The sequence below is a fragment of the Macrobrachium nipponense genome, chromosome 33, assembly GCF_015104395.2.
Source record: "Macrobrachium nipponense isolate FS-2020 chromosome 33, ASM1510439v2, whole genome shotgun sequence".
NCBI classification, from domain to species: Eukaryota; Metazoa; Arthropoda; class Malacostraca; order Decapoda; family Palaemonidae; genus Macrobrachium; species Macrobrachium nipponense.
The window spans coordinates 41,278,346-41,304,421 of record NC_087219.1 but is presented as its reverse complement, the minus strand read 5'-3'; the positions used below and the strand labels follow the sequence as shown (position 1 = coordinate 41,304,421).

General features: G+C 39.0%; 2 protein-coding genes across 2 annotated transcripts in view; one reads left to right on the top strand and one right to left on the bottom strand.

The window, feature by feature from the left end:
• Positions 1-15,453, top strand: part of LOC135203113 (uncharacterized) — a 16,890-nt gene extending 1,437 nt beyond the window's left edge. Inside the window, exons 2-3 of the mRNA XM_064232746.1 lie at positions 6,745-6,948; positions 14,073-15,453. Coding sequence (XP_064088816.1) covers positions 6,816-6,948; positions 14,073-15,367 — 1,428 coding nt within the window. The 5' untranslated portion in view covers positions 6,745-6,815 and the 3' untranslated portion in view covers positions 15,368-15,453. The remainder of the gene's footprint in view (positions 1-6,744; positions 6,949-14,072) is intronic.
• Positions 15,454-20,707: 5,254 nt separating this feature from the next.
• The window catches only part of LOC135203112 (small ribosomal subunit protein uS9m-like), a 140,888-nt gene continuing 135,519 nt past the window's right edge, over positions 20,708-26,076 (bottom strand). The window contains exon 9 of the mRNA XM_064232745.1: positions 20,708-20,896. Within this exon, the coding sequence (XP_064088815.1) occupies positions 20,805-20,896 (92 nt within the window). The 3' untranslated portion in view covers positions 20,708-20,804. The remainder of the gene's footprint in view (positions 20,897-26,076) is intronic.

Here is a 26,076-nt window from a genome sequence, read left to right as displayed (position 1 = left end):
TCGGGCATTCCACTGACGGGTGAGAGGTGTATTTCTGGTGATAGAAGTTCACTCTCGACGTGGTTTGAATGTCACGCAAAGTCGATGGTCCCATTGCTGAATAACCACTGTTCCATGCAATGTAAAAACACCATACAAACAGATACAAACAAAGACTTCTATTGGAGCTATTATGACAAAAGAAATACATCAAGAAAACCCATCCATGGATTCATGCATCTTTTGTAAGAAGACTGTGCAACCAAGATGGGAAGGACTGCTGTGCAGCGAATGCAACAGATGGCAGCACCGAGTCTGTAACACTGGTATTTCAAGAGAAGATTATAGAAGCGCAGTGAAGAATCAGGAGGAAATCAACTGGTTTGTCAAGAATGCCAACCTACCAATCCAGGTGTGGAGAGTACCAGGGAGGATCATCAATCAACCAAGGACACGGAGGCATCTGAAGAAGATGACTTATATGGCTCTGAAGATCCAGCTGCCAATTGTTCAATATCTAATCTGGGGAGATGTTTTGGAAGGGGGATGTTTTAACTAGAAACCAGCCCATGACCCTAACCTCATATTGCAGCAACTTGTAATAGGCATCTTAAGCCAGCCAGCAGCCTATGACAATGACCTCAAATGCCAGCAACCTAAGATAGCTTATGACTCTGACCTCTCATGATGGCAGCCTAAGTTAACCTATGGTTCTGATCTCTTACACCAGCAGCCTATGATTGACAATGACTGACCTCTTATGAAAGCAGCTTATATTAGGTCATGACTGACCTCTCACCAACTGCCTCAAATAGCCTGTGACTTACCTGTTATGCCAGCAGCCTATTATAGCCTATTAATCTGACCTTTTTTGCCAGCAGCCTGACCTCTCAACCACAGCCCCTGTCAGCACGACTCTGACCTTTCTTGACAGCATCCTCTGTCAGCCCAAGAATCTGACTTCTCTTGACAGTACCCCCTGTCAGCCCATGACTGACCTCTTATACCAGTAGCCTGTGATTCTGACCTCATTCACCAGTAGCTTAAGATAGTCTATGACTGACCTCATATGACAGTAGTCTGCATTAGTCCATGACTGACCTCAAATGACAGTAGCCTGCATTAGCCCATGACTCAACTCCTTCACCATCAGCCTATGATAGCCTGTGACTGACCTGTTATGTTATTCCATGACTTTGACCTCCTATGCTGGCAGCCAACTATATCCTATGGCTGATCTCTCTTGTGAGCAGCCTACAGTAGGGTATGACTTGGACCTCTTATGGCAGCAGCCTTTACAGACTATAACAGATGTTTTACACCAGCAGCTTTTGATAGTGTACGAGTCTGACTGCTTATGCCATCAGCCTGTGGTACCCTATGACTCTGGCCTCTCCTGCCAGCATCCTTTTGTAGCTTATGACTCTGTAATCTCTTAATCTAGAAGCTGCTGGAGCTTATGACTTTTGACTTCTTACACTAGCTGTTCAGAACTTAATGAAAAACTTTAGATGAAAATAAGCAATTCCTTTTGGTGGGATATTTAATGCCACCAGAAAACTAAAATTTGGCAAATACATTCATACTTCCTATGAACAGGTAACATCATTTTCGCATTCTTACAATGATGCCATACCACCAATGAGTCTAGCCTCAAACCATTATTTGGGTTAACTTCATTCTAAAAACATCTCCAGTCAACTTTAAATTGACTCAGAATGCCTAAAAAATTAGTTATCTGATAGTGACCAATTCTATATGAACCAAGAATTATTTACTGAATTTTCCAGAATTGCAAGAGCTATAAAAATAAAAAATAAAATAAGCCATTGTCGGAGAAATATGGGGAGAAAGCAATCCTCGGAGCAGTGCCAACTATGCATTCGGCAGAACCCATGATGTCACATGCCCATTCACGACATCACAGCCCATTCATGACATCACACAGCAGATACCGTCACAAAGAGCGAGAGAACCTTTTGAATAGTTCAGAAAATATAAAACAAAATAGTATTACAATTATACCATTACTCAGTTGAACATCATATGTAAACGATGTTCAAAGCAAACCATAAGGATGGTGTCCCCGCATGACGACAACGACATTGAATTGTTCAGCAGGGGGAAATCAACTGGCTTTGTCAAGAATGCCAACCTACCAATCCAGGTGCGGAGAGTACCAGGGAGGGTCATCAATCAACCGTGGACACGGAGGCGTCTGAAGAAGATGACTTATATGACAGCAAGGAACACACCACCAACTGCATTGACTATTTCAAAATCTCACTTCTTCACAGCAAAAATACATAGGTCATAATTGGTGAAATGACAGCCAGATTCCAGACAAGAAAAAGGGTTGACAACTTCAGAGCCTGTAAATAAATAAAAATTCTCCCTCAGGAAGACAATTGTAACCTGATAGAGATTAAAATAATTATATGTGAGGATGAAGGAAAAGATGGACGAGAGCCGTACCACCCACGCCCCAGTCCTACTAATGACGGAAAGAGACGAGATGACAATCGTGACTGGCCCTGCAAGTAGAGGGGAAGATCGAATTGTCCGCTATTAAAATTCGTCCCGAGCATCCTGAGACACACGTTCTGAAAGACTAAAACATTATTAAGTCCCCAGACATGGGTGAAGATACATAGAACATAAATGTCAATATACATATTTTCAAATTAAAACACTAAACCAAAGTAAAGAGTCCTGTCTCTCTGAAGGGGCTGTACTCTTAGGAGATGGACCAGCCTATCACACATATCACCGATGCAGAGTTAAAGTAATATCTACTGCAATAGCATCTGTCCCAAGGAAGTTCACAACACAGCAACAAGGAAGGCTTGTCTAAAACCGTTGACGTCCACGGAACTTCTAGGCTAAAGAAAAAGAATTGAGGCGCAGGCTACGATAAAAAAAAATCCGGCTTGGAAAAAGAGAGCAAAGAGAAGCTCTGCTATCCAAGGTGGTAAAAGAAAAGACTGACATGTCATGAGAGTCCGAGCATGGTCGATGACCAAACATCCGCCACGTATGTGCATGAGTTGCCAGATGCCTTGTTTTACAATCTTTTTATTGTTTTTACCAGTTTCCTATTGAGATCGAAGGTTTGTTAACAAAGAAAAATACAAATTGATTAAAATTGTCATTTATATTTTTTGTACATCAGGAATTCAGAAAAAATTTGAACATTCTGTATCTTCTGAGAAAACCTTTGGTAACCTTGCAATAAACAAGGGAGTATATATTTGTCACACACAAACTTTGTAGCTAGACTGACTTGAAGACCATCCATCTAGTTATTTCCAAGCTGTGCAAACAGAGGACAAATAATGTAATTAGTTGACTGACAAATACACATGAAAAGTAAATGTTTAAGTTAGCGAGAAATAGAAAATCACAATAAAATGGCTAAGTAATAACTGGTTGCTTGGAAAACTATACCCTGTCTGATATGTATTCCTAAAGGAGAGGGAGTTGTCTGAAATATTCTATTCTAAAGTATTTGCATCTTTTCTGTCTTAACGGATCACATAGTTGCATAGCTCTAATAATACTACAGTGTTCCAGTAGGGTGTTTTTGTCAGTTTTGAAATACTGTAGATATTCCTGTAATGAACTGTTCATAGTCAAAACAATTTGTCAAATAAGATTTTCAGTTATTGATACAAACGCTAATAAAAGGCTCATTAAAACAATGGCTCCAATTGGCTAGGGCTAAAGCTGAGATGATAATATCCATTGGCAAATGTTTTTGAACAAACTTTCCATGACAAGTTAAATTATTTATATAGTATCTAATATATATTGTAAGGGTCAGTAGCTACAGCATACTGTAGTTCTGTTCTTCATACAAACGATGCTGTAGGCCCATTCCTCATACAAAGGATGCTGTAGGCCCATGTGCAAGATATTTTTTAATTTTAATTGTATACTGATGGCTGTAACAAAATCTTAATATCAGAATCTGAAAGGGTTGAAAAGTCTGTGTGAATAAGATTCATATGCATATAGAAAGTTTAGATGCTTAGCATAGAAATAATGTTCCTGGCATCCCTTTCAAGTCCAGTTTTTACAGGTTCCCAAACATTTGTCAGTTACATTAGCATAGTATAGTCTTGTTTACGGAATCTTAGTACTTCACATATTTGGTTTTCTCTAAATTGTCAAGAAATATGTTCTTAATTTTATCAAGAAGATTGTAAGCTTAACGTTTAGATCTCTAGTTCCATTGAAATGCTTAATGGTAATTTTTCTTACATCACCCAAAAACAGTAATGCTGTCTTCAAAAGCCTTACCACTTCGGACATAAGATGTAAATACTTACAATTGTAAGATTCAGCAGATACATTAACTGGTTCCCTTAGAGTTCTCATGTGCAGTTTGTCAGACTCCATAAATTTATTAGCATTGAAACTAGAGAATCTTTCAGTTTTCTGGCATATATATATATATATATATATATATATATATATATATATATAATATATATATATATATATATACATACACACATATATATATATACATACACAATACATACATACATATATATATTTTTTTATGACAAGTTTGTTTTTTTATGCAAATTTGGGTCTTGGAGGTTAAGGCTCATTCTGTGATATGTTTTTTATTGCAGATTGCTCCTGTTTGCTAGGTTTCATATATGTTTGTCATGCCCCCCCTTGTTTAACCACATTAGTTTGTTGGGAGGAAATTAGTTTATTTTCATTCCCGTTCAAAATTTCATTAGCAGACTGCCACACTTCATACAAGTTTGTGCTCTAATGAAAGTATGTAGTTTTTTATGTATTTCCTTTACCACAATATGCTTTTGGTAATAGGCAGCTGCATTGCAGTTGTATGTTTCACCAAATTCATTATTAAGGAATGCTGCTGATTCCTACCACAGACATTCTGCTTTGACACCTCTTCCTTCTTCCTAGTTTCATCCTTCATATTTTGCTTTGAATTGAAAGTTCCTGACAATTCCAGGAATGAGTTGGGAGCAAATGTGTGTAGGTTTAGTATCGAAGGTATGCCAGTTTAAATAAAACAGATTTTGTAGTAACCATGTAGGCAGTGAGAGGCCACATCATTTTAACATGATGGATTAGGTTAATGTTTCCAAGATTTGATTTTAAGCATAGGTGAAATTAAGAATAGATCTTCTAGGGTGTATGGACTGAGCTATTCCTGGTCTGTGAGGCCTTCTAGTAAGTTTTGTCTATAGTATATACCAGTATGTATTTAGGCTTCAATTCGATATATACCACTTATCCATATATTTATCACAGTTTAAGAGGTAGTTTTGGCATGTGCAGGTTGGAAGGCCTTGGGTTACTGGCTCTCTAATCTTGGTTTTCTGATCCTTCTGTTGAAATTTTTCAAGTCCCACAATAGCTCCTAGAGGAATGTCAGGGGGTTGCTGTGGTATTGTTGATAGTTTGGTTACCATTCCAGGCATTTAGGAGCAGTTGACAGAAAACTTGTTCTAGGTAACATACATGAACCTCACTACGTACGTAATACCTAAAGAATTATAGTAGTATATCAAAAGTGGCATGTGGCATGTCTTCAACTTGGAAAGATTGGAGCAACATCTGGACTTACTCTGAACCTGCTGCTCTCCCTACTTTGACAACCCCAGCCCCAGAAAGTGAGACGACAGTCGCCAAAGCCTTTTCCTTTTGTTAGTCTTGTCAGAAACTATCTAGACATTTATTGAGTGTAGTGTATTTTGTTTCATTCATGTTGCCCCTCTTTGGGTTCCAGAATGTAAGTACTCTTCTGTCAAACAGTTGAGAAAAATATTTTCTTGTCTATTTCTGGCAGTGAATTAGCCGTGTTCTAGCAGAGCAAATATGTTGAAAGTAATTGTGGTAATACCTTACTAAAAGCATTTTCTGATTTTTCTAAAACTCATCGCACTCAGGAAGCAATTCTTTAATCAGTATAGTATCGTTATTTTCAGGGGGCCACTTGCTCCAGCCTCATTTTTTCCATGCAAAAGTTTTATCCTTGATTAGGCTTATATGGTTATCATTGATTAACAGCATGCACTGATGCATCAACTATTTATTCTACTGGCAAATAATGTTATTTATTCTACTAGCCAACAATCAATTACCGTATACGGTATATTTATTCTACTAGCAAACAATCAGAATGTAAATTCACCGTATTCATATGTACAGTACAGTCATGAAGTTGGAAACAAGAGCACTACAATATAGTATTGAATTGTAGGTGTAGGGCACATTTCATTTATGTATTCTTTTAGTCTTTCCACGTGATCTGCATATATTTTTGCCTCCTGCTTTTATAGATCTGCCAGTTTTTTCTTTTGGCTTAGGATTCTGATATTGTCATTATTTTAAAGCAAGGTTCCTCTGAAGGTAATTACCATATTGGATGCAAATAAGAAAATGAGAAAACAAAGGCACTGATAGAGATAATATGCTAACAAATATTTACACAAACAAAATGTAAGTCAGAAAACTGAAGTACGTACTAGTTGTCTACCATGAAAGTTCTGTGTACAGTATGCACTGTAATATTGGCGTTAGATTAAATAGATCATATAAACATCCAATTTATATTGAAAGAATTTAGGCATTATTTATTGTATCTAAGTTGTCTGTGTGGAATGTGATATCAGATGAAATTAAATTTATGAGTGTTGAATATCTCAAAACAATTTGAGTTATTCATTTGATGGTACGTGTATTGAAAACTAAAAATGTGTGCTTTTGTTTCAGGTTTTCGTTAAGTACCTTGGTGACTTCACCAGCTAGTTACAGATCACAAAGTAGTAGATCGAACCTCTATCATGATGGAGTGCAACTGGAATTCATCCAGCCTCCCATGGCTCGCCAGGGATGAGCAGGATTTTCCCTTAGGGGCCAAAGATGCATCTTACCTGCCTTCTGCCACAAACATTGGATTGAACCATGATGTCGCAGGTGAGTTTTGGCTATTATCTTATTTATTTTTATAGGAAATATTTTTCTGTATATCTGACAAAGCAGCACTGTGAATCTTACTTAGGTAACTGCTCGCTGAAAAGTTGAGCATTTCATTTATTTACAGTTTAAGTCACTTTGTAGTCTTCCTTCCCCAACACAGCTTAACCCGTTTTTATGTTTTGTCGAGCGAACCCAAGCACATTTGCCTTTTTTCCTTTGTATCCCTTGTTTGCACTTAATATTGCAATATTTGGACATTCATTGCTTATAACCTTTGCCTATATGGCTGTTCCACCATTCACAGAATGGTGTGGTAGACCATACTTATTGTATAAATGTAGTGGAGGTGACAAATATTATTGTTACATCAATGTTTTGCTACTCATCATTGCTAACAAGTTTTGTTGTAGCCTCATACACCATTATTCTAGGTGCCTAAGTCAGCACTCAAGTATTTGTGGATGTTCCAGTTTGTTGCGTGTCATTTCAATCCTGAGATCTAAGGAGCAAGTTTTATGAAGGGGGCACTGTTAGCTCTTACATAAAGAGCAATTCAATTGCAGGTCCTTGTCCAAGGCCAACGTTAAGATGTTACAGAACTTTGTGTGACCCCATATAATTTTTCAGTAGTCACTATAGCATAATTATATTTATTAAATTTTCTTACCAAGAAAACACAAAAAAGGGGGAAGATACCAGTCACAGAACAAAGAAAACTTATGTCATGTTATTAGGAGCAAAAAGTAATGTACATTACAAAAATGCTAAGACCGAACTATAGAACCAAACCAAAGGTAACCATTCGTGCAGATAGGTAAAAATAAGTTGAAACTAATAATACTAAGCAATGGCAAAAAATTACCATTTTATAATAATTTGAAGATAAGCCCCCTTTAGTTTAGGAAAATTCACATTCCAAAAATTAAAGGAATTTCAGAAACTGAAAATTACGGAAACCCATAAGTTAAAGAACAGAGATCCGTGGGATCAAAATAAGTGAAATATTGAAAGCTAATATGCACAGTTACAGTTGTGGGAATCACACCACCAACATAACAGAATGAGGCAAAATAAATAATAATATGTGTGGGTGAAAACTAATGAATTGCAAATCAAGGTAATAGCAAGAATGGTGGCACATTATTACTTGTGAAACCATTTTTTATGGTTAGTGCTGTATAATACCATTTTTGTGCTAACGCCCAAATTTGTTGTTCCCTTCCATCTCCACAAAGTTTGCTAAAGTCGCTTCAAACAACTGATTGGTTGATTTATAATATTCATCAATAAAACTAGTTTAGTCAACATTTTGATACAGCATTTTCCAATCCTCTTCAACTTTCAGTTTTTGTTTTAATTCTATTGTTTACCTTGTTCATTGCCTCCTAAATGCACTAAATTTAAAGATATTATAAAATAAATAAGGGACCTAACCTAATCATAATTTGGAAAGGATTTGGTAGTTACAGAATAAACCAGCATATAGCTAAGCCTCAGTGCGAAAGCACAGTGAGAGGACATTGAAAAGGCTGAATGACATACTGATAATTGTGGATCTTGTTTCTCAAGAGCCTGACTGGTTCCTAAACAATATTAATCCTTAGGGTAAAGCACTTTGTTCAAGTGGATGGGAAACACGTCTGACTTCTCTTAATTTTACCCTTAATTCCATGACCAACAAAGGGACCTCTTTAACTCTACAGAGGATGCCAAGATGAGTCCTAGATGATGAGTTCAAGCTGCCACCTTGCCAGAACCCTAGTGGAGAGCTAAGGTGGTCTGTTGTCAAAAACAAAAAGCCTGAACTGAAACCTTTACCAACACACAACAAAGGAATATACTAGAGGATGGATGGATAGATGGGATGTGAATGGCCCCCAAGGTCTAGAGAAACAAGGTTTCACTTCTGAACCAGTTTCCTCTCATATTTGGGTGTTCCTGAAGAAGAGTCAGACTAACAAAGTTCTTGAGGTTGTTGATCTCTTGGTATCAGTTTCAACCCCCCAGTGTTTTTTTAACGTGGTACATTGCTGATTTAACCCATCCTTTCTGGCAGAGCTTTGATGATGGCTCCCTTCAACATTGAAGAGACATTTGTCAGGACTGACAGGAATCACAGGAATAGGTCTGGATCCAAAGAGTCAAAGGCAATTAGTTCACAAAGCAGCAGCTAAAAGGAAGATGAGAGGTCCTTCAACTCCACTCTCTTCCTTATCAAGTTCTTCAACACCACTCTCTTCCTTATCAAGTTCTTCAAGTGGTGATTGTGAAGAATGAATGCACATAAATGGGTACTGGTCTCTTAGAGAAAGATGTTGAACATCCTGCATAGGCAGTTGCAACCTCAGCCTCTGCCAACCTTTAGCCATTACATGACTTCCTTATGGAATGCAACAATTGTTTTAACTAATGGAATATCTTGGTCTTGTTTGCAAACTTATCATCCCTCAAAAGGGTCACCTGGAACTTCACAGAGGAGCTGAGATGTACAATAATTAAATGTATCACAGACCCAGTTGAGGATCCCAAGGATGTGTCATCCTGCAGCACTTAGAGTTCTTCATATGAACCGCCCACCAGCAACATGCTGTTATTCAGCAAGTCAGACCTGGCCATCTCAAGAACCCAAGGAATAACAGAGATGATGGAAGGTTTTCCTTAGACTAGAAGGTCAAGGCAGAGGGACCCTAGATGTAGCCTTACTTGTTAGTGTAGTTTTGTTGCTGTCTTGTAGGAATTGGGAAAAACATTTGTAGTGTATCAGAGCAGACTCGGAAAGGCCGCTGGTTTGAGGGAACCAAAGGCTGAGAGAGATTTGGAGAAGGGTATGAGTTGGTTCCCTACTTGAAGGTTCAGAAAGTGAAGCTTTATCCTTGCAACAGTACTTTAAAATTCTCATATTAGGAGGATAAATCTCAGGAATCCTTATAATGTTTAGAGAAGGCTGTGTCGGATCATAAATGGAAGTTTGACAGATATCAAAGGCATATTCATGGTGGACTGTTCACTAAATTTTGGCAGTAAGTTTAAAGTTGGCAGAGTTGCCAGTCATTGGCACAGCTAACTAGGATTGCAAATGCTTGTTCAACAGCACAGCTTAAGTAATGGACATGCTGTAGATGAAGGTATAATCAAGAGACGATGTTGAAATAGCATGCATCACATATGTTGGCAGTATCAATGATGGTGACCCCACTATTTCTGCTGACAGTATATTAGTTTTATATTACAGTTCTTTACTTGAAACCCAAGTATAATACTGCTTTTAGGCCACTTGCTATTCAATTGTGCCATTTCTAATGATAATACCTTTTTTCTGCTCATTTCTAATTTTAAAAAAATAACAAAGTGTCAAATCATCAAAAACTGCTTCATCTTTATGAAGATTGTATGGACTAGGTGTATATGGAGCAGAATGGGTGTCAGGAGTCTCAATTTGCATGTTCCAAAATATGTTACTCATTCAAGCTAGAGCTAGTCATTAGTGAACTGTCATCAGAGAAGATGATTGATGCCAGTCAGGAGGGACTTATTGAACTGATTGCTCTGCCTCACTTCCACATCAAGCCCATTGAAATAGTCTGCTCACCGGGCTAAAATATGCAGCACCCCAGGCCAGGGAAACTTTGAGGTCTGCCAATTAAAAAAAAAAACTGGAAGGAGGAAGCTTTGCAAATGCACATGGTGTAAGAAAAAAGTGTTTTTCCAGCGCAGTATACTTTCTTTGGTATACTTATGAGCAAATATATAAAAGATGTCATGTGGGAGAGATAGAGTGCGTGTCTCCTTGAAGTCAAGTGTGTACACAACTAAGTCATGAGCCACCTAGAATTGGCGAGCTGAGCCAGTCTAAAAGGTGCCATTAGTGAATTTAGGGCCTATGTAAGTAAGCGATCCTCTTTCCTGCTCGATTCCCCCAAATCAATGGCATGAGGGTATCCGTCCATTAAGAGTTAAGGACACAGGGACACAGTAGTTTCCTAAAAACAAGAACTGGTTAAAATTTTTGCCAATAAATATAATGCTCCAGTTTAAAAGGGTCTTTCCATTGTTCAATTAATAGTAATAATAGCCAACTGAAAGTTTTTTTAATTTTTTTAAATGAATCTTACCACTCTATTATTATAGCTGAGTTCTTGCATCAGGTGGAAGGATGATAGAGTGAAAAGTGAACAAAAATTAATAGTATTGTTAATTAGATCATTGACATTACATTTATTACTGGACACCTCAGCATTAGGTACAGTAGTGCAAGAGGTTGAGAAGCAGAAACCAGATCTTTGTTGCATTGCTCTCAAACATTTAGGCATACACAACCAAGCCAGCAGCAGCAGCTGCAGTTCATGCAAGTTTCAAGATTCTCCCCCAGGCAAATGGGCAGGTCATAAGGGCCCTCGAGTCAGGCTTTCAGGAAGAGCCACAAGCTATCTAGAAATCTAGCTCCTGGTAATATGATACATCAAGCCCCCAGTCCCCCAAGAGGAGGAAGGTTGAGCCTCTTATTCAGTTTGGGAGGATCTGGAGGCAGATTCCTTGGTGGTTGAGGTACTGTAGGAGGGATACAGCATCCCCTTCCTTCCCAGCCTCCTCAAGCCAGTTCTCTGGAGTTTCCTTTGTATCTTACAAGAACAAGTTCTAGACCCTGTGAGAGGAAGTAGACTTGTGGGCTAAAAGTAGCTATGGAAATAGTCTTTGATTGAACAGTATCAGTGGACTTGATGGATGTCCAATTTCAAGGAAATATTTGTAATTTGTTTTTCAAGCAGGGGGTACCAGTTTTGGGCAATGTACTTCCGTCTGAGCTCAGTTCTTCAAGTTTTACAAGAGTCCTATTGTATTTGGGCAAGTGGCTTACATGTTAGGCATTCAGATGCTTCTGTACCCAGACAATTGGCTGATTCTAGCATCCACTTTAGAGGGGAGCCTTAGGGCAAGTGCTCCTCTTTTAAAGTTGACAAATATGTTGGGAATACTGATAGTTTCAAATTCCAAACAACAGGTATATTTCAGTACCAGCCATTAAAGGCTATCAGTCCATGGTTGCTGCTGTATTGGGGCATACTGGCCTAGATATTTTGTCTTACAGGGATATTAAGGAGGCCATCTGCCTCTTTCAATTGATATTCCTAAGTCTCCAAATTAACCCCTGGGCTGGAATATAGATGTGGTGCTTAAATATTTATGCATGCACCCATTTGAGCCCTTGAGCACAACTTTCCTTAAGGATTTGACAGTAAAGACTGTTTTTGTTAGCCTTGGCATAAAACCCAAGGAGCAGTTCTTTCTTGTCTGCCCCTTTTATGGGTCAAGAAGGGTTTTAAGTCTCATCTTCTGCCTGGCTCTTGCATGATCCCCATTCTGTCGTTTTTGATACCAGATGTGTAAGAAACTTCCTTATGTCCAGTCAGAGCTCTCTATATATTTGCAAAGGACTAGGGAAATCGGGCAGAATGTCAACAATTCTTTTTCTCTGTAGCCTCGGGAAACCTGACTTACCCTTGTCAAAGAATGGTATGTCTTATCTGTTCAAGGCTCAGGTCAGAGAAGGACATACAATCTAGACTCAATTCTTTACCACCAGCTTAAAGTAAGATTCCACGATGTGGTAGCAGTAGCAATCACTTTCTTTGGAGAAAGTTGTCAATGCATCACAGTGGGGCGTAACTTTGGATTTGCCTCGCACTATTTGAGAGGTGTGGAAATCCAATATGAATTTTGCAGAGCTCTTTCACCCCTCACTACAGCAGGGGAACTCATATCATGAACCATAAAACCAGATCACCATTAACCAAGTCCGCCAATAATGGGGAACAGCCTGTAAAGTACCCAAATGGTTCATGATATGAGTTTCCCTGCTGTAGTGAGGGGCAAACGATTTTATTTGAATAAAAAATCAGTTCAAATGTTTTGCCCCCCTCCACAGCTGGGGAACAAGTATCATGAACCATTGGAATACTTTACAGGCAGTCCCCCATTATTGGCGGACTTGGTTAATGGTGATCTGGTTTTATGGCGCTAGTCAAAATCGGCAATTTATGTCGCCATAATGGGCTGAGTTTTGGTGATTGTGCCATAATTTGCTGATCATTGAGTTATGGCATCATAACATACCTTACAGAGGCACCATGAACCAAAACTCACCACCAATTGCTGAGTTTCGATTAATGGCGGTTTATGCTTAATAGCACCCCGCTAAGAACGGGACCCCCGCTGATAACCGTTGACTGCATGTTCTCTACCTTTTCCAATTTAGTTAGGAAATTGTCAGATTTTTGGGGACTATGAAGGTAATATTTGATGAGAACCTTCATTCTTTGCCATCATAATGTCCCACTTGCATCAGTGTGAGTGGTGTCCCCAGCAAGGAACCTCGGCATTGTTCAGACATCTTGCTACCTAATGAATAGTCCTTGCTTGGCAACAGTACCAGCAGATGGATGCTAATCATTAGGTAAGTAGTGGGCTTATATTCCTGGTGGAATTTCATGGTTTGTCACTACCTTTGCCCAGTGCAGGGATCAGCTATCATAATAAGAGAGGTGAGATTCATTTGAAAAATTGAAATATTTATAATCTGTTTTTTTAAATACTTACGTTTTTATTATGTATCACCCCCCCACTCATGTGAACAGCAGAGAAAAATGAATGGAAAACAGTAGATGCTCAAACCATCTGAAAGGGATGGGTGAATAGGCGGTTTAGACTAAACAATCGTATTATTTTTTTTTACTTTTCACTCAATCGTCCTCCCGTCGACGCAGGAATAGTACAGCTATCATAAATATTTTAAAAATAAATCTTATTATAAAAGAACTTATTTTGTAATATTTTTATACCATTTTAATGGCTGTTATGTTAAGAGAGCAATTAGTATAATGAATTGCAGTCATTGAAGTTTTATTTGCTATCTATGCAAGAGTTGATTTAGGACACAAAGATGGTGTGTGTATTCAGATGCATAAGACATTTGAATTTCAACTAGTAATAGCATCATGTGTTTCTGAAGATTTTTATATTCTGGGTCTCTACACATTGAGATATTAGACTAGCTGGTAAGTTAAAATGTTTATACCTGATTGATTTCATTCTCGGATTTTTATGTGAATGTTGTATATTTTCAGACCTACCTGATTGGATGGAAAGTCGTGACATCATGGTACACCCTGATGATATTCTCTCCATCGTCCCTAGACATCCTGAACAGATGGAAGTTGATTGCGGTTCTCAAGGTTTTGGTGGATATCTTGATACAGATGAAGATTATGGTCTAAGTATTAATCCAGATGACATGTTAGTACCCCTGTCAGAACTTCAGCCTGAGAAATGTCTCTCCCAGAACACCATCTTGCCAGCAGCCTCTGCTTCAAAAGTTTCAGTGCGTGTAAGTAAGGTTAGAGTACCAAAAATTTCTGTAGAACATTCAGGAATCCAGAATACTACTGAGATGATGGCTTTGCAGCCTTACAGGCCTACCAGTGTCCAAAGCACTGGTTTAGTTGAACAAATTGATGATCTGCAAAATTACAATGCAGATGAACTTCTAGACGAATTAGTCAGTCTCGCAAATCGTGAGCCCAATCACCTTGCTAGCTTGATTGAATCTTTAGATTCATCATTAGTTCAAGCAGGAATGGAGGAATTGTTGTCACAGTTGAATGCTAATAGTGCTAATCAGGAAATGCCAGCTCCCCTGTCACCTGTTTGCATCCCATCTCCAGTTCCATCAGTAGGAAGTTTATCTCCTCAGTCTACTGTTGATTATTCATTCCATCAGTTAGTATCTCCAGTGTATTATGGTAATGAAGTTACCTGCAAATCTGAGAAAGTTACAGTAGTTTCTTCTCCCTCACCTGTCTCACACACTGATTATGGCTCATCAGTATCATCATCTGATATAGAAGAGACTTTGTCTATTGCATCTCCAGCCATTGAAGACAACTTGTCTATTGCATCTCCAGCTATTGAAGACAACTTGTCTATTGCATCTCCAGCTATTGAAGACAACTTGTCTATTGCATCTCCAGCTTTTGAAGTCAACTTGTCAGTTGCATCCTTTGTTAAAGATGAAGAAGAAGTAGAAGTAGAGTGTGACTACATTGAGACTGCAATGCACACCTATTCTCGCTCCCCACGTAAGATTAGATCTAAACGCAAAAGTTCGGCTGGTTCTGCATATCCTGAGAGTAGGAAGGAGCGAAAGAAAGAACAAAACAAACAGGCTGCCCTTCGTTATCGCCAAAAAAAGAAACAGGAAGACGATGAGTTAATGACAAAAATTCATGCAGAAGAGGAGAGACAAAAACAGCTTAAGAAAAAATGTTCCAATCTGAAGCAAGAGCTTACTTATTTGAAGAAGATAATGAGGGAAGTGCTCATAGCTAAAGGCACTCTTTCTCCTGAAGCTTTCAAGAAGTAGATACGTAGAGTGGCAGAAGTATAATTCTTTTCCATGTTTGTAGGCAAGATGTTGCTTTGGCCCCTTTATGTGCACTTAACTTAAGAGTATGTTTTGGATAATTTTTTTCATTTAATATTGGCACATTTTTATATTTATGAAGACTGTTAGAGTTGGAAGTAAATAAAAATATGCTTATATTGAAAAGAAAGACTATCCAAACACGTAAAACTTGACCTGTATATGTAAACAAAAGTTGTGGATCATATATTTTGATAGACCAAGAAGTACACAATTTCCAATTTCATATATTTTCGCATTTGTAAACATTTTAAAAACTTATTGATTTGTCAGGTTTTACACTTAATATAAGTTTTTACTAAAATGTGCTCATAGAATATTTTCATGTATCAGTAGTGTTATTTAGTAGTTAATAAAAAATTTAACAGCTTACTTTGTCGTTTCTTAATCAAAATTCCTACGAAAGTTTTCTGTCTATTTATTCATGATTTTATTTTAGCATTTATCTTGTAAAATGCAAAACTTTTATAAAACCTTATCTTTTTACTTGAATAATTCAGAATGAAATGTTTCTCATCAGGTGCCATCTTAGGCAGTAAGTGGACTTCAGTGATAAATGCTCTTGGATTGTCTCCTCACAAAGTTAATTATGCTTAGGTGTCATGAACATAATGCTTTTCACCCCTAAGGAATTAATGGTTGATTGGTAAGTATACTCTTGTGTATATTTTCATTAATTTTTTTGTGCCCAAATGTTCAGTTTAAATAAGTTTATAGTACAGTGAACTATAGTCGATTCATTTAAGGTAGATTCTTGAGCCTACGAGACGTTTGTTTGGCAGCCTCTGATTGGCTGGTACCGGGAGGTAGGCCGCTCGCTCATTGTGTCATATTTTCGTCTGTGACTTAGAAAACATGCAGTATGTTTATATTTCTTCATTTATCTCACGTTTTCCAAAAGATGATAAAGTTTTGGTCATACCAAAGGATTCGGTATTGATAGTACAACTAAATAATATTTTCCTGAAACCAATTAGATAAAACACAAAGGAATTACGAGTAAAAGTGAAGAGAAAAAATTTCAATCTTTACACCTGTTTTTATTTATCATCGGATTTTTAATAAGTCATACGATCAAGATGAATTAAAACTTTTATTTTCATACAATAAAATCACCCTGAATACGCTGGTGCTTTAAGATTTTGGATGCGTGTAATATGTGAAGAGAAAATGAAGAATATGTCTTATTATTTTGCAGCCGTACTTGACTCAGCATGATAGGAAGTCAATCTTTCTTAATTATTTGTTGTTTATTATTTCACTGAGATTATTATTTCATATCACTCAAATAAGTCTCTGATGTCTCTTTCATTTGAAAATATATTCATAAAATAAAATAAGAGAAAATATCTTGAAACAACTTTATTAAAGTTTAGGCTGAGTTGAAGAGTGTGAGGTCGGTCGTCTTTCCACAGAGTTCAACTTCTTCGCTGGATTGAATTCCCCGCGGCCGCATGGGTCTGAGCTAACGATACCAGATGCATCCATCTGATTATTATTATTTTTTTCCTTATCAGATATGCCAAGACATACTATATGACATTGGATTTAAAATGTTAGACAGTTATAATGGAAATACTGTGTATTTATTTTCAGAAAATCTAATAATATAACATGGTAAATATTGTCGAAACTGCAACCTTTTATATCGCTAATTGACAACTCAAATCTCTATTTGAGACGACAACGCCTTGCAGATCTCATTCTCTCAGCAATACCATCAAATTTGAATCATTTACTGATGCAACATATTAAGACATATTCTCCACTTTCTCCTCACATTTTACACGCATCCTAAATCTGAAAGCACCAGCGTATTCAGGGTGAATTTGTTGTATGAAAACACAAGTTTTATTTTATCTTAATCGCGTTAATGGTGCAAAATCCGATGATAAATAAAAACAGGTATAAAGAATTAAATGCTTCTCCTTTCACTTTTACTCGTAATTCCTTTGTGTTTTATCTTATTGATTTCAGGAAAAGATGACTTAGTAGTACAATTAATACCGAATCCTATGGTATAACCAAAATTTTCCTATCTTGAGCAAAGTGTGAGTTGATTGAAGAAATATAAACATAATATTGCTAGTTTTCTAAACCACAGTAGGAAATGATGAGACTGAGCGAGCGGCCTACCTACCGGTACCAGCCAATCAGAGGCCGCCAAACAAACGTCTCGTAGGCGCAAGAATCTACCTTAAATGAATCGACTATAGAGTTTGCATTGTGAAAAAGCTAAATGTTATGTTAACTTTCAGAGCAATGATGACCTTTGCAGTCATTACTATTTCTTGTGTAATATCCATTATCATGCTGGACTTAGTTCTGGTGGTGGCTTGGAGAAATCACAAATCACCTGACAGACTTAAAGAGGAAGAGTAACTGATAGGCCATGGGATGCCAAGGGCATTCTGGGAACTACAATGCCCCATGACCTGGAACACATGCCAATAGTCCCTGGGTCACACAAGTTTTTATTCTACCGGTTTCCAGCTCGGCGCTAGTATTAACCTAATGTTAAGACCGAAGGTTTGTCAGTTATAAAAAATACAGAATTATTTAAAATTTGTCATATTAGTTCACTTGCTTGCAACAGCTATTGCCACCAAGTGAACTAAAGCAACCAGAATCTACCGCATCAGAGTGTAGTGTTACTAATCTCCATGCTGACTGATTCTAGAGCTTAAGTTTGATGATCAAGGAAGTTTTCAAAATCCCACTGGGAAGAACTGCTGCAACACCCACTGTAGAACGTGGTTGTGGAAGACTGAAATCAATTGGGTTATCATCTGGCAGCAATAACAACAGGCTTGGATGAACGGCAACAACACTTAAGCAATGAAAGGAATTTTGCCAAAACATGAAGGGAGCAGGCAGCACAACAGCAGGGTCAGAGGGAAAGGAGGAACTGGAAGTCAAGTTAGCTGCAAGGCATCGACAGAAGAGCCAGTGCCTGACCAGAGTTGCTCATTACCTGGAGGACTTAGTGTTTCAGATGATCCAAGAAGGCATATCCTGCAAAAAATCAGCACATGTTAATGTGCAATAGGAGAGGCAACTGAAGGATAAGTAAAGGTGTCGGAACATCCTTCTCTTGGGTAACAAGTGAAGAAATTGTCAGTCCCAAAGACCTCATGTGAAAGTTAGTCTTCCAAAGCATAGGAGGCAATATCATGAGCAGAGATTCAACATCTCTTCCTTTTCTTCTCCAAGTAGTGGCTCCATAACCAGATATGAAGAAGCAGCATAGCTATGACAGGCAACATCTGAATTAACTAGTTCTTTGACAAACAGCTTGGTAAGCAGTCACAGCCAAAGCCGAAGGGTCAGACAAAGCATCCACAGAAGATCGAGTATGGTTCTTCCAAGAGCCCTTCTGCCCAAACATGGCACATTCATCCACTGTGCAGTTTAAGGTTTCACAAGTAAGCTGGGGCAAACAATCTTGATCCCAGTGAAGAGGAAGTAGAAGGGGCCTTTCTCAAGGGAAGTTACAAACAACCTATAAGCCCAGCCAAGTGTATCCTAACAAGCATGCTGATGCAGTATATAACCAAAGTGAACAAATGGCTTAGGCTATCTGTAGTAATGTCTGCCTTGATAAATAAATATAAAAAGACCTGGTAAACTGAGAAGTCACGTAAAGCTGTCGGTCCCGTTGCTGAATAATCACTGGTTCCATGCAAAGTAAAACCACCTTACAAACAAAATGGTAAAAGAGTACAAAGGTAAGTGGAGCATCACATGAAATGACCAGGAAAGTTCTAATTCCTGAGTTGTTCATTTTGCTAGTGTGTCTGTTGCATGTAAAGCAATCATTAATGTTCACAATGAAAATGGTGTTTTGTCATACTTAACTGATTTATGTAAGTGAGGTTAGTAAACACAGCTGGAACTGCCAAGTCTCTCGGCCTTATCTCAAGGTTATGCTTAGTTTAACTTGTTCTCAAGTGTCTTAAGATTTTTCAACAAGAGGGTATTAGATGATGTATACCATCTATAACGATATGACCCCTCAGAGCTAATCAGAATTTGATAAGCGTACAGTGCATTGAGAGAGTTTCGTTTGCAGCAAAAAATCCCAGAAAATGCTTGGTTTGTCTTTCTTTAGAAACTTACTCCCCATGGGGGGTTAGTACCATCAGTGCACCTCATTTGATATAATGTAGACATTACTTAAGGTTCTTTGCAGCGTCCTTAAGGCCCCTAGCTGCAACTTTTTTCATTCCTTTTACTGTACCTCTGTTGTCTTTCATCCATCTTACTCTCCTAACAATTATTTCATAGTGCAACTGTGAGGTTTACCTCCTGTAACACCTTTCAAACCTTTTACTGTCAGTTTCTGTCTCGGTGCTGAATGGCCTTAGTAGCCCCAGTGCTTGGCATGATGCCAAAATCTATATATAAATCAAATCAAATTAGAAACTTACTTTGTGAAATTTATGACAGTACTCTTAGTTTATAGATGCTTTAAGTATGAGGTTTGCCTATTGTTTTACAGAACACATTTAACCCTTGTAGAATAAGTAAGATATCTGCACATTACTGTGCTCTGAGTAGTAAATATGTTACGGAAAGCATCAAATGCTACTCTATGGAAAAATTAAAACTGCTAATTCAAATTGAAGCTAAATATCAGTACTGTACTACAAAAATCATCAATGGCTGGCTTATGAGCTGTCAAACTAGAGTTGAAATTTCTTTGGTTGTTTTTTTATTCTATGACCAATTCAACATTGAATGTTTTTTGTCTTATCCACAGGTGCAAAGCTGTACTAAGCATGGCTAAGCCTCAGGGCACATAACTATTATTTTAATGTTAAAGGAAAACATCTATTCCAGTGAAGGTCAACACTGCAAACATGGAAGGCTTGTCTTAAAAACTTTGACGTTACGGAACTTCTGAGCTGAATAAAAAGAAAGAACCGCATGTTACAATGAAAAAACCGGCTTGGAAAAGGAGAGCGAAGCGATACTCCACTCCAAGGTGGTAAAAGAAAGACTAGCACATCACGGGGTTCTGAGCTTGGTCGATGATCAACATGCACCTCGTGTACGCATTAGTTGCCAGATGCCACAGATTCCTTGTTTTACAATCTTTGATATTTTTTAACCAGTTTCCAGCTAGCACTAGAAAATGATCCTATTATTAAGACCGAAGGTTTGTTAGCTATGAAAAATGCAAACTGAATAAAAATTTGTCATATCTCATGACTGTACATAACTGCATAACATACCATAGCATATTATTTTAATGTTAAAGGAGAATAAAATGCATAGTATTAAGCAAAAAATTTCTTCATCTCATGACTGTACATAACTACATAACATACCACGGCACATTAACTTACAGCACCACAAAGGGTACAGAAAGGAACTAACGTTTTTTCCATGTGAATTTAGCTCTTGCACCCTTCTGTCCTGGCTTCTTTCTCTCTCTCCTTCGTGGATCACGTGTCAGAAGACCAGCTGTGTAAATAGAAACAGCAAGAATGTAAACATTGTTTTTTAAAGTTTCAAGACAAAATATCATGGGGTTACAGCCAACAAGGAGGAAACCAGTTCAACACAACTGTGAGGTCAGTTAAAATTTTAGACTGCCCTTAGAGGAGTGGGAATTAAAATATGAATTTTTAGCAAATTATATTTTTCCTATATACAAACCAGTGTCTCATACATGGAATATTCTTCAGCACAAATTGGAACAGCAGTTGAATCTGGATAAAAAAGGTATTAAAAGGGGGGGGGGGGGGGGGGGGGGGAGGGGGGGGGGGGGGGGGGACTAAGAGGGGTTACCCATGCTCTACTCGCACTTGCCGTTCCATTCTTTCCTTTGGCTAAAGTATCTCCCCTCAAGAGGATTCTGTTATCTAGCTCCCAGAGAGCTTGGCAGAACTCCCTGTAAGAGGATTCTGTCATCTAGCTGTCTTAAGTAAAGCTTTCTCATAATTCCCAACTTGAAGGAACAATAGGAGGATCCCAGAAGGAAGACCAATCTGTTTCAGCTGCCACAAAAGAAACTAAAGATGGCTCCACCCATGGAAAATGAGCCATGGTTACTTGCTGCCACCACGTGAGTTTTTCTTGCCATGAAAGGGACACTGCCATATCTCCCTGATATTGCTAAGACGCAAGCCAACAGGGAATGCTCTCACTGTTACCATCCAGAAACATACCCAGATACTTTATCTGTGGTTTAGGGATATTGCCAACCAACTTAACACAATCCCTAGTTGATCATGAATGAAACAAACCTTCAGTCTTAATATTAGGATAATACTAGTGCCAAGCTGGAAACTGGTAGAATTAATAAAAACTTGTGTAATCCAGGGGTAGATTGTGACAAAATGCCAGGAAGCGATCTTTTTCCAGCAGATGAGGATGAAGCCAAGATCAACCAAGGCAAATACACGAGCCAAAGCTACGGGCCGTATTTTTTAACTACTACCTTTCCTCTTTGATGAAGAGGCTGCTCGTGAAATCACTTCGTGGCGCAGTATTATAAAAACACAGCCAAAGCTCCTCTACGAAGAGGAAATGTACGAGAGGGTTGGTACGCCGGAGGTGGTAAACAGACATCTCGGAGTCAGCAGACAGCTGTTCTACTTCTATCCCACTTCATGCCTATGTATGTATATATAAACTTTAATCACTTACACAATTGTTTTGTGCATTAATGCAATTACTACAGCAGAGTCCAGCTGGCTTTACAGTTAAGCCCTGCCTACTGATTACGTCACAACCATTCCTTGAAGCTGGTTGGTAGGAAATAGTTTCCAAAATTTTGTTAATCTGTGGTTCTTTTCACCTTCCAACCAGGAACTTGGGAACATGAGGTCTTGTAAGTACAAAGACAGTCTTTTACAAGAATGCAAATAAGACCATTTGCACTGAAGTACTGAAAAAAAACCACTACTAAAATATTTGGCATGTGTTATACTTTCCAATACTTACATTAGGTATGCGGTTCTCTTTCAATTTTACAAAAAATATACAGAGGTGGTGAAGGCTACCTCTTTGTTTTCAATAATTTTCACCCTCCCTTCATATTTTCCTTCGTCTTGAAGAGCTGCTTCGCGACACAATTAATGCCATTTTAGCTGCAAAGAACTTCTTTGTCGAAGATCTAAGACTTGGTGAACACCTCTGGAGCTGTCACCAATCCAAAGCAGAGTGCCTTGGACTGGATCACCATCTTGCTGCAGACAAAGCAGAAGTATTTCCAAGTCCTAACGGACGGGTATTTGCAAGTAAGCATCCTGTAGTACTGAAATCGTGAAGTTGCCCTATCTGACTGAATCTGCAAGCAGTTTCCATCATGAAGAGTCTATCAAATATACCACTCGGTGCTGTGATTTCAGCAGTGACTTTTGTGTATCATCATTTCCACCTTCATCAATGCAGCTTGAGATTTCCCACAAATCCAGAGAAAAATTCAGAATCAGGAACAACATTGGTTATGGAGTGAAAAGAGGAGAGGACCTTGAACGGCAACCTGTTTCCAACATGCAGGACTTTACACAACCAAGGGCCTGTTTCTTGTTGCTACCACTTTGCTCTTCAGCTCAACAGGCAACCCTCAACTTGTGGCAGTGGAGGAGGATCATCACTACCCTCAGTCACTACCACCTTCCCTCTTCCACCATTCTTGGACTGTATAAAGAGAGGGGGATGCATTGAACACTCCCCACCCTTCCTAGTAGAGGAAGGAGAATACTGGTCCTGTCTGGGCTTCTGAAGCTGTAGCTGTATCTACCCTTCCCAGGGGAAAGTAGATAAGCAAGCCCAACTTTTGAACTATTCCGCAGTGATTAGGCTGTTCTTTCGAAACAGAGTGAGAGTCGGAGAGAACAATCTCTCTTTTGCAAGACCAGGTTTGCCCAATGACTGGTTCTTACTGTGCCAAGTGGGTAATAGCCCAGTCACCTGACATTTATCATCCTCCGAACTGTAGTTCTGTTGTCTGAAGACAAATAACTGTGATGACACAGTCGGTGGCAGCACCTCTCCGCAGGTCTAAATAAAGTCCCTGCCAGCAGCAAGGGAACGCCCAGACCCATAGATCAGCGAGTTCACATCTGCCAAAATACTATGAGATAACTGTGACCTCGGCAACCTGACCAATGGTCTTGCCTCAAAAGTAGTCTAAATTCTACTCTGCAATTGAGATTGTAAGCAAAGGTAACCTGAAGTCATTCCCCTAGATTGTTCCACTCAGAAAGCATTGCTCCATGACTTGAAGGGGTTCTAGAGGAGCAGGTCCCCCAGGACTTGAAGGATGCCCAAAGGACTGAGCTACCCACAATCCCGGAGAAGAGGGGGTCATGGCAAACTTCTACTTCCTCTCTCGCCCCTGCTCCATCCAACACCAATTGAGCATATAGTTGAGAAAGTAGATGGGAACTTCCAGATTTTCAGTCTGAATGGAGTCAGATCTTGACTCCAACACTCAGTCAAACAGAGTACAGAGAACAGAGAACCATGCCAGCTAGAGATAAAAACTCTGATCTCTCTCCAGAGCAAGATTGTAGAGGATGCGATCGGACCACTTAAGTGCAAGGCAAGTGTGCCAGGTGAGAAGCAGTACAGGGTCCTGCTTATGCTCGGCTAAAGATGATCGATGGGGAGATCCCAACCTGTTTCTCACCTGTCCATAGTACAGAGATTGTGCACAAAGCAGAGAGGTTGCTAAGGCCTGTTTTGCTGCAGCAACCAAGCTGCAGAGAGCAGGGCTACCACAAGTCAAGACCGGACTCCAGAGCAGGAGGAATGAGGGGCTGCACAACACTGTCCTGGTGAGAGCCTGAGAGTTCACAATGAGAGAGGGAGCAATCTTCAAGTGAAAGTGGATATGTGCCACAGCACCAAGCACTCCTAATGTATGATGTTCACCTGGGGGCAAACTAGCACCTCTACTCAGCTGCTAATAGGAAGAAGTCTACCTGGACCTCTTCCTAAGCCGCCTTGGACTTCCCCTTCCTTTATACACTGAGGAAGGCAGTATGAGGCTGAGTACAACAACAACGAAGTAAAGATGATGACAATGATGAGGATGAAGAATGATGGTAATGTTCCTTCCTTTTTCACTACTTTGTCCTGCTCCTTGGACAACCTGCACACTTAAAAGGAGGTTGAGGCAAAGGGATGAAAAATCACATCAGCTTGCTCAGATATTGGTGTTACCACAGCCATTCAGGGATCACCCATAGTAAAAAAAGTTGCTAGAACTGCAGGAGCAGATACGTTGGTAAATGGCTGGCCACACTTTACAATGGTAGTGAAAGGAGGATAATTCTTTAGCAGCCTCATCCTCAGATGAGGGATGAATGAGTTTGCTAGTAAGTGATGTACCCCTCTTAAACAGGAAGGATCCAGAGTTGAAGGAACAGATATGGTAGCCTCAGGAAAAGTTCTATAAGGTTCTGATTCATTTTTGGCATAGTGGTAACCCTCGGAAGAACCTGACAAAACCTTCCAACACTTCCTCCTCCTCTTCCCATACTTGTCCAGTCCTTCCACTCGAGGGTTATTGGTTTCCATACAAATCAACCTCTGTCAGACAAACAAGTGCCAAGCAACATGTTCATATCAGTGTAACAAGATTCATAAAAGCCTTTGCGAGTACACTAGGTCTTCCAGGACATTTCAGTGTAAAGGCGGATAGACCTAGCCAAATCCACAATCAGAAAGACTGGCTCCAATTTCCTCAACAAAAGAGCACCGCAGTTCCTTTATGGGCAATATACCATTGGCTTTTGAATGAACACACTTGTGATACTATTGGAAGGCTTCCTGTATTACCAACAAGGTATACTTGTGTTGTTCACATACAAACATGCACACATCCAAAAACTGAAAAATGTCACCTTGCAAACTTGTAACAACTCACATTTTATAAAGTTAACCCTACTGAGATTCCTTACAACTTTCCTTACAACTTAGTGATCTCCACTACTTCATGGCAGTTTTTGCCTCTGACTGAAACAGTTGCCCTTTACACCATGGGCAGTCCATATAGCAGAAATCATTCCCAGATAAGCATAGTATTTACAACTGTTAAACTTTCTCTCAAAGAGGTAGTTATCTAACAATTTTTCTCCATTCTTGCTCTTGTAACTTTCTGCCTGAAATCCCATCTGGTCCTGGTTTAACAATCATCAAAGAACAGCAGAAGCAAAGGGCAGGACATTAGAAAATCTGTCGGCTGTGAATGGGAATGTCAGAGGGAAGTCACTGGTGATACCACTAAGTTACCTTGACTTGCCTACAGCCTTCCAACTGGTCAGTGTTCTGCTACTTCCATATCTACTATTAATTAATGAAGTCTGTTTTTCATAACACCTTCAAACAAATGCAATATACTTTCCCGATTCTAAACATCACTTCTTTCTGCTACGGCTTCATTTATCAAGAGTATTTGTAGTGCACACCAGTCATGAATCTGGATTTCATAGCTCAAATATCCGATTCCCCATTTTTTTTTCAGTTAATGCTTAAAAGTCAGCTGCACAGACAAAACAAAGGTCATGCTCATGGTTAAGGGGGCCAGCCAGAACCCTTATATATGGGGGTAAAGGGCGAAAAATGCAAAGTAATGAAAAAATTCATGGAGCTTCATATGGCAATTGAGAATAAGTATACGAAATATT